The following is a 12,098-nucleotide window of genomic DNA, read 5'->3' as shown; positions in this document are numbered from 1 at the left end:
TCCCGTATAGCGCTAGCGCGATGTGTGACATGCATGCCCAGCATGATCTACCCATCCTCACATCGTCATCTACACCATCAACTTACTAGAAACCTTCGCACGAGCGGAAGTATGATGGAGCCTCCACAGCTACAACCATCACGTCGCCACGCGCACTTCCGTCGTCGGATGTACCTCTTCGGCTCTAATTCATCCGCGCCCAGCCCTGTATTTCCCCGGTGGAACAATCTATACCAAACCGTCCATTACTAACGTCCGCAAGTGCCGGTTCCGGGTACCACGAGACCTGACATGATTGTTCTAATTGTAGGAAGGGGTCCCGCTTCCGGCTGTCTCCCCGCAGTCAAGGTAATATAATCTGGGGGGAATTAGCCTGGACTTGGTATGTTTCAGGGTCGATCGCGGTAGTACTTCGTTGCTTTTGTATAGTAGGTTGAGATGGGGCTTACGGAAGATTAGTTGATTAGTTGATTAGTTGACGAGAGGACGGATGGGAAAGGTGAGGGTTGGTGGTGGTTGGGGTTATAGTAGGGTGTTTGGACGTGGTTTTGGCTTCAGCGCTTTTGACACTTTTTGTTTTGAGATCGAAAGAGTATCGTGTTCTTCGTCATGCATTCCTCAAGTCTACTTTCGGTGGCTGCACTGGCAGCTACAGTGTTGGCTGCCCCAAGCGGTCATGTCGAGAAGCGTGCGCAGACTGTATATCTAGCCGGAGACTCGACAATGGCGAGAGCAAGTGGTGCGACTACAGGTACAACTCATCACCCATTCCCACACCAGAATTCCCGACTAACACCCACCCACTAGGCTGGGGCGTCTTCCTCCCCAACTCGCTCACCCTCCCCGTCGTCAACAAAGCCATCGGCGGCCGTAGCTCCCGGTCCTACACCGTCGAAGGCCGCTTCGACGAAATCGCCAACCTCGTAAAACCCAACGACATCGTCATCATGGAATTCGGTCACAACGACGGTGGCGGCCTCGGAAGCGGCGACAACGGCCGTTCAGTTTGCCCCGGCACTGGCTCAGAGACGTGTCAATCTACGTATAACGGCCAGGCTGTCACCGTTCACACGTTTCCTTACTACCTCACCGAGGCGGGCAAGAAGCTTATTGCCAAGGGCGCTAAGGTTATTGTGAGCAGTCAGACTCCTAACAATCCGTGGGAGGGCGGCAGTTTCTCGTACACGGATGGTGGGAGGTTCGTTGGTTACGCGAGGGATGTGGCCAAGGCGCTGGGAAGCAATGCCATGTATGTGGACCATGGAGCTTACACGGCGGATATTTTCAAGACGCTGGGTAAGACAAAGGTGGATGCCTTCTTCCCGGTGGATCACACGCATCCTAGTCCGGCTGGCTCGGATGCGGTTGCGAAGGCTTTTGTTAAGGGTGTGCAGTGTGGTGGGGGTGGGTTCTTGAATGGGTTTGTTAAGAATGCTACGGCGAGTATTCCGGGGAAGTGCTTGTAGAATCACCAGTTAGAGAATAGAGTGAACTTCAATGTATATATTAAACTACTGAATGGAAGAAAAATCAAGACTAAGCGCCGTCTAAGCATCACCCAGCCACTATCTCGGTCTCCTTCATAGCCACTTCTCTCCCTTGCCAAGATGAGAGTAGAAAGCACCACCATCTCCATTAGCAACACTGGAGGCTTCAACAACACTCAGCACAGCCTTGACCGACTCTTCTGGTGTGATCGGGCCCTTGAAGTCTGGTGCATATGCCGCAAACTTCTGCGACATGATTCCAAGCTTTTGCTGGTCTTCTTCCGAAAGATCGGCGTAGACATCCGTGCCCACAACTCCAGGAGACATACTCAGAAACAGCGCTCCGTCTTTGGCGTACTCGGCGCTGAACTTCGCAACCGCCATGTTGACTGCCGCTTTGCTGATGGAGTAAGGCGCGTCTTCGGAGATGTTGTACTTGCGCACTAGCTCCATGTCGCCCATGCCGCTAGAGATGGTGACGACCTTTTTGACAGTTCCCTTGAGGACGAGCGGCATGACGAGATTGAAGAGGTGGATGTTGCCGGTGACATTGACACTGAACTGGCGGGTGAGGCTGGCTGTGAGTTTCTCTGGGTCATTTCCGAGAACGGAGAAGGAGTCGAAACCACCCTCTACCAGACCGGCATTCGCGATCAGATAGTCAAGGCTTCCGCCGGTGATCTTCGCTGTAGCAGCGGCAGCACTCTTGAGCGACTCGTAGTTCTCGAGATCGCCCTGAACAAAGTGGATGTTGATTCTGTTCCAAGAGGCGACCTTGGCTTCGGAGGCGGCTACGTTGCGGACCAGGCCGATGACGACGTTGTTGGGGTTGCTGGAGATGTTGTCGAGGAAGGCGAGGCCGATTCCTCGGGATGCTCCGGTGATGAGGTAGGAAGGCATATTGCTTTAGTGGTGAAGATTGTGGAGATTGAAGTGTCTTGAAGGTTGAGTGTTTGGAAGGCTGTGAGTTATGATGATTAAGTGTCTTGTAGACTGGAGTGTTTGATGCTGAGATGTGAGTTGATGCTGATACTATCGAGGCCGAGCAAGCTCCTTTATACCAACTCTATGTGACGATGCCATTCCTCCGTATTGGAGCGGCATGAGCGTTCCTACCATCATGGCTTCGTAAGCAACGATATTGAGCTCGCAGATTTTAACTACAGTTCTGTTTGGAGGTATATGCGGTCGACTAAGCTTGCCGCGATGGATGCGCCAGAGGGATCGTACCTGTGGCTTGCAAGAGATGGTTTGACGATGCATGCTTGGCAGCTCGCAGATAGTTGCCTCGCGTCTATTTTGGGTATGGCGTGGCCTGTGTCGCTCACGTGTGATTCGTCGAGAACTGCGGGGCGGGGCGTTTTAGGGCCTCCACGGGCTGGGCCATCTCCCACCTGCGACTCCCGTCCAGCATCTTCAACGCCCTGCTGTTCGCTTGGGTGTTTCTCTCGTGAACTCTTGATTTCTAATATGCGGCGTTACGATCTCTTTGCAGCACTTACCCGGAAGGTGCACTACTTTGTCTGCCCCGAGCTCTACGCGATACCTATCTAGGATGACTGCGACGAAGGGGTGTTGGACATGCAAAGGTAGTGCTTGATCTCGTGAAGCCCTGGGTAGTTTGCCTTGTTAACATCCTCCGTAGATCGTAAGGTCTCATGTGACCGCACTGTACCTGCGTGCATCAAGTGTTCCAAGACCAAGCGAGCATGCGGTGGTTATGGCATTCGTCTCACATGGCCCCAGAAGGATCAACAAGAGAGGTCACTGCTAACGTCTGCATGTTCGGGAACGCAGCGTACGATAAGCCGACAGAGGACTGAGCAGTGGGTCAATGCGTCGCAGACCGATGTGCTCCTCCATATCCTTGCTAGAGATGCTAAAGGCGGAGGTACGGCGTCTCCAAGCAAGCTGTTGACACGACTTGACGTGTGATTAGTAGAAAGCGAGCATGTTGAGAGGTATAGGCTTGCATTGCCCAGGCTTACCCAGACCATGGTTCCGGTACCGAAAACGATCACTACTAGCGATGCGGATCTAATACAGTATTGTATGTCCTCTTATGGGTGATGACTGTTTCGAGATTAACTAGCCGCAGTTGAGAACGTGATGATCGGCATCCTACCGACCCTGGGCCGTGTAAAAACAGGCATCGGACGGCTATTATTGCGCATGGCCTTATCCGGACGATCAAAAGCGTCAAAGGCTTTACTGCTATCGGTTGTCGCACTGGCCTCACGTCATCGCAGACACGATGCGGTGCATGCAGCCCGTGCAAAGAACGCAGCTATAGACGCGCTGATAAGTGCCACAAGCTCTGAAATGGACCATGATGGCAGTGTTGAGCACATTGCTACTGGTCTGACTTTGTGTTTGGTAGAAGTGAGTACTCAGCCAGAAAAGACAAGGACGAGACTGACGCATTTCCGTCACAATCATAGACAAATCTCGACTGCGATTGGATAGGTCATTTGTGCGGCGCAAGAAACGCTTTACCTACTGTTGAGCAGAAAGCCTACCACCACATTGGCAGTGATGCAGCTGTCATGCTCGAGTGGCTTTACCACTTCGTAACCTTCACGCGCTTTAGCTTCCGTCATTGGCGCACCTATATGATTCGAGCAACTTCGCAAGAGCTTGGTATCAACGGAGCTAGCCCCCATTGTGTCATGCAATATCGTATTGCTCGAACGTTAGTAGCAAAGAATATGGCAGCTATCTCAACATACGTTCATCCGGTGGTTCAACTTCTCGCTGATGTCTTAGACACACGGCTGTACGCTTCCGACCCGCACTATCATTCGGTGGAATATCAACAGTCCCTGGATGATCTAAAGGTTCGACTGAGCGATGTTGACTCCGTTATTGAGAAGGGGGGAGAAGACGACGATCAGTCTCGCTGTCTAGAGCTAACTCGACTAGCTGGACTGACATACCTCGAGCGCGTATCTCGAAACTTCTCAGGCGAATCTACAAGACTGGAAAACTGGAGGAAAGGTGCAATCTCCATACTCGCCAGCCTGAACACATATCCGCCATCGTTCGCTATATTCATCGTCGGATGTGAGACGCATACGGACGAAGAGCGGATGGTTATGCTTGACTTTTTGACGAGACTGGAACAACATCCTCACTTGAATAGCTTACTGGAGGCGAAAGGCTTGGTTCAGACAGCCTGGATTCAGCATGACCTCGGGGTAGAGGGCGAGCTTGAGTACATTCACAAGCTCAACTTGGTGCTGAGCTCGCGCAACGTGATACCGAGTTTCATGTAGCTGATCAATCAGTCGAAAAGATGATGCACACAACACATAATCAGACTGGGCTTTTCATTCAACTAGTCTCATCCACGTCGCACCATATTTCCCTTCCCATGTCACAGCAAATCCCTAGGGTGCCTTTTCCTCATGTGTCTCAGCATGTTGTCTTTTCTTGAGAATTTCTCTGTACAACCGTAAACCATACACTCGACCTCGACTTTCCCTTCCGTACTGTGCTTTGCTTGGATATGTCGCTGTAGGTCGGCTTCGAAACCGAACGGCTTTTGTGTGCAGCCCTCATATGGGCACTTAGCGCGTTTGTTATGGATTCGGTTAGTATGCTTGCTGTATTTCTGTAAATCGAGGGTGTAGACTAGGTGGTAGACTTTCACTCACTTCAAGTCGCAATGGCGGTGGAATCGTTCCTGACAGATACAACAGACAACATCCGGTTCTTCGGGTTTTGCGATCGAACTAACGATGGAAAGCTGCGGTGACACGTTTGCCGAACGACTGGTTGCTGGGGATAGCGACGGATCAGGCGACATGTCATCGGGCGACGCCTGCGGGGAGGAGGGCGCAGACGAGAATGAGTCAATGTTCTGGGCGAACATCGCGTCCGCAGAGGTATTCTCCGACATCATATAATCATGGTTGGTAGCTTCCACGCGCTGCGAGGGTTTGAGGAAGGGGCGATGTATAACCGGATTGACGTCGTATTCGAATGAGAATGGTGAACAGGATTGGACAGTGCCTGTGTTTGAGTAAGGGCAAAAGTCGTAAAAGTCGTAGCTCTCGGCACCTGCTTTTAGACTAAGTATTGTTTCGGAAACGCTCCCTGTATAGTTTAATAACCCATGTTGTGAAGACCTATCGAATGTCTGTAAGGCGAAGACGAAAAAGGCCTTCGCCGATGTTGCTGTATCGTAGGAATAAGGTTCACCACTTAGCCAAACACCTTGGTGCTACGGCTGGGGGAACAATGTGACTTCAATTGCACTTAAGAGCAGAAATGTGGCTGATAATGGTAGGAGGAGGGGATTGTAAGCTTTCCAACAGACGGCCTAAGGCCGCTGTGAAAGTGGTTGTGAAACAGCAAGAAAAGGCTACCACATGGACCTTATATGCCGGGGCGCTTGAGAGGCATGCCTTGAGCGGCACCGGGGACTACTAGAGCTCAAAGGCGCCTCGCGTCGCTGTCCAACCGAAATGTCTGCTTGCCGTTATGCCTCTCTTCATATGCGGCCAAGACTTGTGGCGGAGGCTATGGCCGCAGCACCTCCGCTGGCGTAAGGCTGAGAAGGATGTTGGAATGCCTCACACCAACATCGACATAGACCCAGACAATCTCATCATTTGCGATACATTGTTCGGTTAAGAGTCCCCAGAAACCAATAATGAACCTCCAGATCATGCCGACATACTCTGTAGGATTGTAATCAGACCATACAACGCCTATGCAGATACATCGTAGAACTGATCAAGCTCAACAAGTATGATGATAAATGTGAAGAAGCATGAAATCATAGCCTATCGTCATCGCCTCGTGATATTCATTGTGTAGACCGAGATATCTCGTAGTCACTGCGGCCATTTCATCTTGATCTTGCGCTATCATCTACCCTTCTTCTGCGGCCACGGCTTCCACCTTCAGGGCGTTGTGCCAACACATCGCGAAGCTGAGGGTCGTCTTTGTCTTTGTCCGTATGGTGAACGCGAACATGCCTAGAACAAAGGAATCAGCAACATAATGTAGCGGTTCAAGCGTTCTTGTTTGACGTACCGCTGTAAGTTTTCTGGTCGCGGGTATCTGTGCTCGCGATCCGGGCAATATGGACAGACATATCCTGGAGATTGGTGAACGAGACCGTGGCGTATCATCTCGTTCTTCCTCTTGAACCCTTTGCCACCTTCGCCTCTTGGGCAATCCTTGACTGGGCAGTAATGTGGTCTCGTTGACGAATGTATGTTCGTATGTGAGCTATGACGGTTAGTCCAAATCACTATCGTTGACCGACATACACACTTGAGTAGATACTGCGTTTGGAAAGGTAATGCAGTACAACCAGGATAGTCACACCGAAACAAACCAGTATGCAACTCTGGATTTCCCTGAACCCTCAAGAATGCTGGATTCGAAGTATCAGAACGGGTCAAATCTCGAATTCGAACCGCATAAGCCTGCTGTGTGACCGCTTCAGCTGTGATAGCGACCTGTTGTTCATCATCCGGTAAAGTTGCGATTCGAGCAGCTTCAAGTTCTCTGCGATGATTCTCACGCTGATCAATTCTGTGGGAAGAAGGAGAAGTGTTCGTAGCCGCTGTAGCAATGTCGGTCAGCTGGTTTAACTATGTACCATCATCCACGAGCTTGTATACATACCATCGTCGCCATCCCTAGAGCTCGATCCTCTGATCATCTTCTTGACCCAGGACACTATGCGATCTATTGCCCCGAGGTGTCGAATTCTATTTATTCCCAAAGGTCCAGATTCTTGTGGTGCAGGTATAAGAGCACTTGAGTGTTCCGTGAACACCTGAAGTTCTTCCAACGAGTCTTCACTCACAATGAGATCATGGCTGAGGCTGTCCAGTAACAACAAGTCGACTGTAATGAAGCTTTTCTGATGGCTCTTTGGGCCCGACGCATTGATCGATGCGACAGCCATGTCAACACGGACGAACCCGGCAGTGATTGCTATGCTTCCATCTGCCATCTGAATTGCTTCCTCCCCTGGATAGACTGTGAGGCCGCGTTCAGCCGCAAACGAAGGCGATATCAGGTCAATCTCCGAGCCGGAGTCTGGAGTTGCTAAAGTCTCTCTATGATTCAGCTCGCACGACAGTAACCACCTTGGTTTGTCTACGGAGCATACGGACAGAGCCTGGAGAGCTGGTGTTGGGACGCGTACAAGCCTCTCTCTGTGTTCGGTCATTGTCTTTGTTTGCTCTAAGAAACTCAACCCCATGATGATTGGTGTCGCAGCTTTGAGTAGGACGTAGAATGCGCAAGTCATTGTTAACAACGACTCCGTTTCAATGCCAAACGAGCAGACTGACTCGATCATGCCAATAGCCTCGACAAGCTTGCCATTGGCTAGCGCAAACTCCTTCTTCTCTGGTAAAGCATCGTACTCCGAGTATCCTAAAGTCTTTGCTACTTCGTCCGAGATGATATTGACATCTGCACCAGTGTCTGCACACGCCAAGACGGTAGCCAGAACTCCTTGTTTGTGAAGCGTGATTGGTAAACCTAAGCGAGGTTTCCGGGGTCTATGTCTTCTTGTTGTGATGGAAGGATGCGGTGGGGGTAGTGGGGATGTGGGTTCGTGATCCGAGCGTAGTGGTGGTAGTGGGGACATGAATTCGTGATCCGGTGGTAGTGGTGCTAGTGGTGGTAGTGGGGACATGGGTTTGCGATCCGATGGTAGTGGTGTCTGTGATGCCTGAGACTTAGATTCAGCTCCAGCAAAGGAATCTAAGTAGAGATTGTCCCTCTCATCAGACAATGACCCGTCACTGCTACTGCCGGATTCGATCCGACCACTCAAACCAATCTTGAGAGTGAGCTGTGGATTTGTTGGAGCCATCTGATGAAGCAGTAGACTATCCATGAACTCCCATTCATGCTGCGGAGCTTCATTCTTGTACGACTTGTACAACTTTTGCCGTGCTTCTCGGCCATCGCCAGCGTGTTCGACGTGAATGTAGCTCTGTGTTGACATTAGCTATGCTTCAACGCGGGAATGAAACTTACTAGAGGTGCCTCGTTGATGTCTTGAGGCAGCCACAAGGGGGTGAATGGCAATGGAGGTTGGTTATTCAAATCAGGTTGGAACGGAGTAAGTCCTGGAGAGGCGCGGACATAGTCATCATCGCCGTAGTATTCCATGTCGCGTAGTCAGTATATTCTACGGAGGTGTCATGAAAGATGGGATCGGGCGGCGATGAGTATGTAGTCGGGCTGGGCTGTGCATGAGATGGCGGGGTCACAAGACAGCTCAAGCCACCACTGACCGGTCAAGCAGCCGCAGCACCAGCTTAGCCCGCTGAACCTCCAGATACGAGTTTATACCTCCATTCCGCACCGGTCACGCAGCCATGTCCACTGGCAATATCGATACCGAGGCAAGGTCACATCATGTCTCTGGATACCCGTCTCTTGCCAACTTCATCGCAAGCGATCGTGATCGAACGACCCTCATATTCAAGCGATACGATGAGCTCGCAGCAAGGAACCTGCTGTACCTACAGAGTGAGCTCGCCGAACTCCAGGCAAAACAACGCGCTTTTGATCAAGAGGACTTGACAGCAAATCTAAGCATAAAGCAATGTGCTCGCAACTATTCAGACTTTGAGAAGGCAGTGAAGGCAGACGAAGCCAAACAAAAGGATCGATGGAAGTTGATGAAAGACATCCGAGAGACCTTGAAAGAGTATCGAGAGGCACTGCTGTTCGAAAGCACATTAGCAACATTTCCAAGACCACCCAAAGGTGTTCTACGCGCTTTCCAAATGGAGTTTTACAACCAGAGTGACGGCAAAGGAGAACCGTTTCCTACCCTTGGAGGACATAGTGCCGGGATATATGACGATATTGATGACTTGGTCGCTTTGCGGGTACAAGACGATCAGGATCGGTTAACGACGTTCGCGCAAGAGCATCTAGCTTTTCTATTCCCGGTAAGTGGCATTTTTTTCTTGCAAGAGTAAGCGGGAACGTTGGCAGCATAACATGCAGGCCTCGCCTTCAGATTGCTGAGCAAGGCAAGACAGGATGTATATTGGGGAACGAGTCTGTCAAGCAGCTTGGAGGGCAGAAGGCACCATACATGCCTCGAGAGTAGACTTTGTAGATAGGCTACCGGACGAGGAAAGCGAGCTTTTGCCAATCTAGATTTCCCGCTGACAATGAGTCCCCTAGGATCGCAAGCGCTCCGGCAATGGCATAGCGTACGCTTCGGACCGCGCCATTAGCTCTTTCGTAGCGTACTTCAGCACCTTCTTAGCAGCGCTGCTACTTATAGGCGCTATCGTCGTGCTCTACAAAGTGACATCTCCAGACTGGAGACTGGGGCTGATAGCGACTTTCACCACCTTGTTCGCTGCGAGCGTGGGGCTGTTGACGAATGCGCGGAGAGCGGAGTTGTTCGCAGCGACAGCGGCGTATGTATGCCGTTTTCCGGTTTCTCCAGAGGGCATTACTGATTCGAATGTGTGTAGATATGCAGCGGTCCTCGTAGTCTTCGTAAGCGGGGACCTAGGAAATAGTCAATCGAGCACGGCGCCACCAGGCTGAATAGATGAATAATGATATTAACAATGTCACAACAAGAACCTTACGTCTATATGCTGGCTACCACCCAAAAAAAAAGGTCAAGATCTCAAGTCATCAACTATATCAGCGTTCCGAAACGAAATCCTTCGTCGCCGCATCTCAAGCGCGAGAGGATACCGAAGTGGGTCTAACAGACCCCGCACCACTCTCCCTCCTGCCCCAGTTCCTGGGCTGCCTCTTCAAGAACGCACCCACGGCGCCTAAGTATCCCTCATGCCTCAGGAAATACGCTTGCCGCGTATCCTTCGACCAGAAACGAATGGCATAGGATAGCGTGTTCATCGTCTGCGAGTGACCGCCGATGAAAGAACCTCCAAAGTATATCCTAGGCAGTCCATGCTTTTCAGCATGTAGATGCGCCAACTGGCCAATGTTGTTTGATACAGCGTAGAGAAGCGATCGTGCCATGTCTTCTGGGCGGAAGGAACCAGGATCGTGGGAGAGTTCCGCAGAGCCTTCGACATGCTCTGCTTCTTCTCTGCGTTTGAGATCGCCGTTGCATCCATCTTCTGCTTCTCGTTCCGCCGCGCGCTTCATTTTGTAGACCTTGCCAAATGACGACGCGATATGCGTGCTCTTGAGCCCGATCTTGTTATACGCCTGTCCGTAGATATCTCCAACGAGTAAATCGACGGTGGAATTGTCGCCGTTCTCCGCAAGTCGCAGCATGTCGTCGAAGCTGCGTGCGCCGGTGAGCAGCGATAAGAGACCCCAGAGTGTTCCGCCTCCTAGTGATGTTCCGCCTATGCGCTCGTATTGTCGGGGGCCTGAGACTTTGATCATGGATACGCCGGAGCCGATGTTGACGAGGAGGTAGGGGTAGATGTTCGGTGGGTCGGGAGGGTGTGGCATGAAGGTCATGGGGCTGTCTTCGCTGTACGTGAAGACTTCGTTTGGTATTTCGTTGATGAAGAAGTCGAGGCCTGTAAAACGTCCAAGTTAGCATGCTGGTTCCCTGCCTGTAGACAACGCCACCTTCTTACCTATGATCAAGCACTCCATCTCGTCTTCCCGTATGACTTCCACATCTAGCGCTTGCTTAATCTTGTCATGGTACTTGAACGCACCACCGCCAGTCGCCATGATACACAGGTCCGGCGACCTGGAGCCATTGTCATGCTTCTGATCAGCCTGGAGCTTGCGCATGAACTCTATGCACGCATCTATCCGGTCTGTCTCGAACTTGAAGAAGTTTAGACGTCCGCCGATCGCATCGTCGCCCGGTTCGCGCGAGAAGTATACGAGTTTGGCTAGAGAGCCTCCTATCTACGATGCGCACGATAGATTAGCATGCTGCTGCGACTCTGTAAGGGGCTGGTCGCTGTGAATGGTCGCGTGACACAACCAATCAAGCACACGACCACGCAGGTACACTCACATCGACGGCTACATGGCTGACTACCGAAGTGTGGTTCGGCAGTCTGATGTCGTGCGGGTCGTGTTCGTAGTCCTCGCTCTGGGGCGTCCCCGGCTGCTCCTCGTCTACGATAAAGGCCCCCTGGACGTTGATGCGCACATTGCCCGGGTGCTGTATCGTGTCCTGGATGTCGCTCTGCGCGGTAGTCCGTCTCGGGCGTCCCGGTTCCGGGGTCGACGATGTCTCTATAGGATGCGCACGCGATCCTTTGGTGCCGGTTTCACCCGTCGCGGGGTCCAGCGCAGGCGACATGGATGCGGATGTTCTGGGTCTTGGCTGCAGCTTCGCCCTCTTACAGCGATGGCGCACGCTCAGAGGTCGACGTCGTCTAGCGGAGAGATGGGGTTGGGATGGCGATTGTGCGAAGGGGGAATGGGGCACTGGAGTCGCTGCTGATAGCGATAGACGTTCCATTTGTCCGCTTTGTAACGGACCTTATGCCCTGGGCAAGACGTGACCTGAAGTTCTGCGCAGAATAGAGCCCAAGGTACGCAAATCTCCCGCTGCCCCTATATAACGGCAGAGGGTGGAGCGCCGAAGAAGAACATATATATCCTCCATATTCATCGGCGGAATGGAGACTGTATATCTTGCGA

The 12,098-nt window shown here is 51.7% G+C and overlaps 5 protein-coding genes across 5 annotated transcripts; 2 read left to right on the top strand and 3 right to left on the bottom strand.

Moving 5' to 3' along the window:
• Positions 1-609: 609 nt before the first annotated feature.
• On the top strand, positions 610-1,466 carry J4E79_002876 (uncharacterized protein; the record flags this gene model as incomplete). The annotated part of the gene is made up of 2 exons (XM_049351773.1): positions 610-751; positions 808-1,466. The coding sequence occupies 2 exons, from the start codon at positions 610-612 to the stop codon at positions 1,464-1,466; spliced, it is 801 nt and encodes a 266-aa protein (XP_049213244.1).
• Positions 1,467-1,580: 114 nt separating this feature from the next.
• J4E79_002875 (uncharacterized protein) lies at positions 1,581-2,387 on the bottom strand (the record flags this gene model as incomplete). The annotated part of the gene is made up of 1 exon (XM_049351772.1): positions 1,581-2,387. The coding sequence occupies one exon, from the start codon at positions 2,385-2,387 to the stop codon at positions 1,581-1,583; it is 807 nt and encodes a 268-aa protein (XP_049213243.1).
• Positions 2,388-6,900: 4,513 nt separating this feature from the next.
• J4E79_002874 (uncharacterized protein) lies at positions 6,901-8,639 on the bottom strand (the record flags this gene model as incomplete). The annotated part of the gene is made up of 3 exons (XM_049351771.1): positions 6,901-7,037; positions 7,131-8,460; positions 8,505-8,639. The coding sequence occupies 3 exons, from the start codon at positions 8,637-8,639 to the stop codon at positions 6,901-6,903; spliced, it is 1,602 nt and encodes a 533-aa protein (XP_049213242.1).
• Positions 8,640-8,848: 209 nt separating this feature from the next.
• Positions 8,849-9,594, top strand: J4E79_002873 (uncharacterized protein; the record flags this gene model as incomplete). The annotated part of the gene is made up of 2 exons (XM_049351770.1): positions 8,849-9,430; positions 9,502-9,594. 2 exons carry the CDS (start codon positions 8,849-8,851, stop codon positions 9,592-9,594), a joined length of 675 nt encoding a protein of 224 aa, XP_049213241.1.
• Positions 9,595-10,184: 590 nt separating this feature from the next.
• Positions 10,185-11,754, bottom strand: J4E79_002872 (uncharacterized protein; the record flags this gene model as incomplete). Its single annotated transcript, XM_049351769.1, has 3 exons — positions 10,185-11,008; positions 11,069-11,351; positions 11,464-11,754. 3 exons carry the CDS (start codon positions 11,752-11,754, stop codon positions 10,185-10,187), a joined length of 1,398 nt encoding a protein of 465 aa, XP_049213240.1.
• Between the last annotated feature and the right edge of the window lie 344 nt (positions 11,755-12,098).

The sequence above is a fragment of the Alternaria viburni genome (assembly GCF_023758015.1).
Source record: "Alternaria viburni strain BMP 2772 chromosome Unknown scaffold_5, whole genome shotgun sequence".
Taxonomy (NCBI): domain Eukaryota; kingdom Fungi; phylum Ascomycota; class Dothideomycetes; order Pleosporales; family Pleosporaceae; genus Alternaria; species Alternaria viburni.
This window is presented reverse-complemented; position numbering and strand designations above follow the sequence as displayed.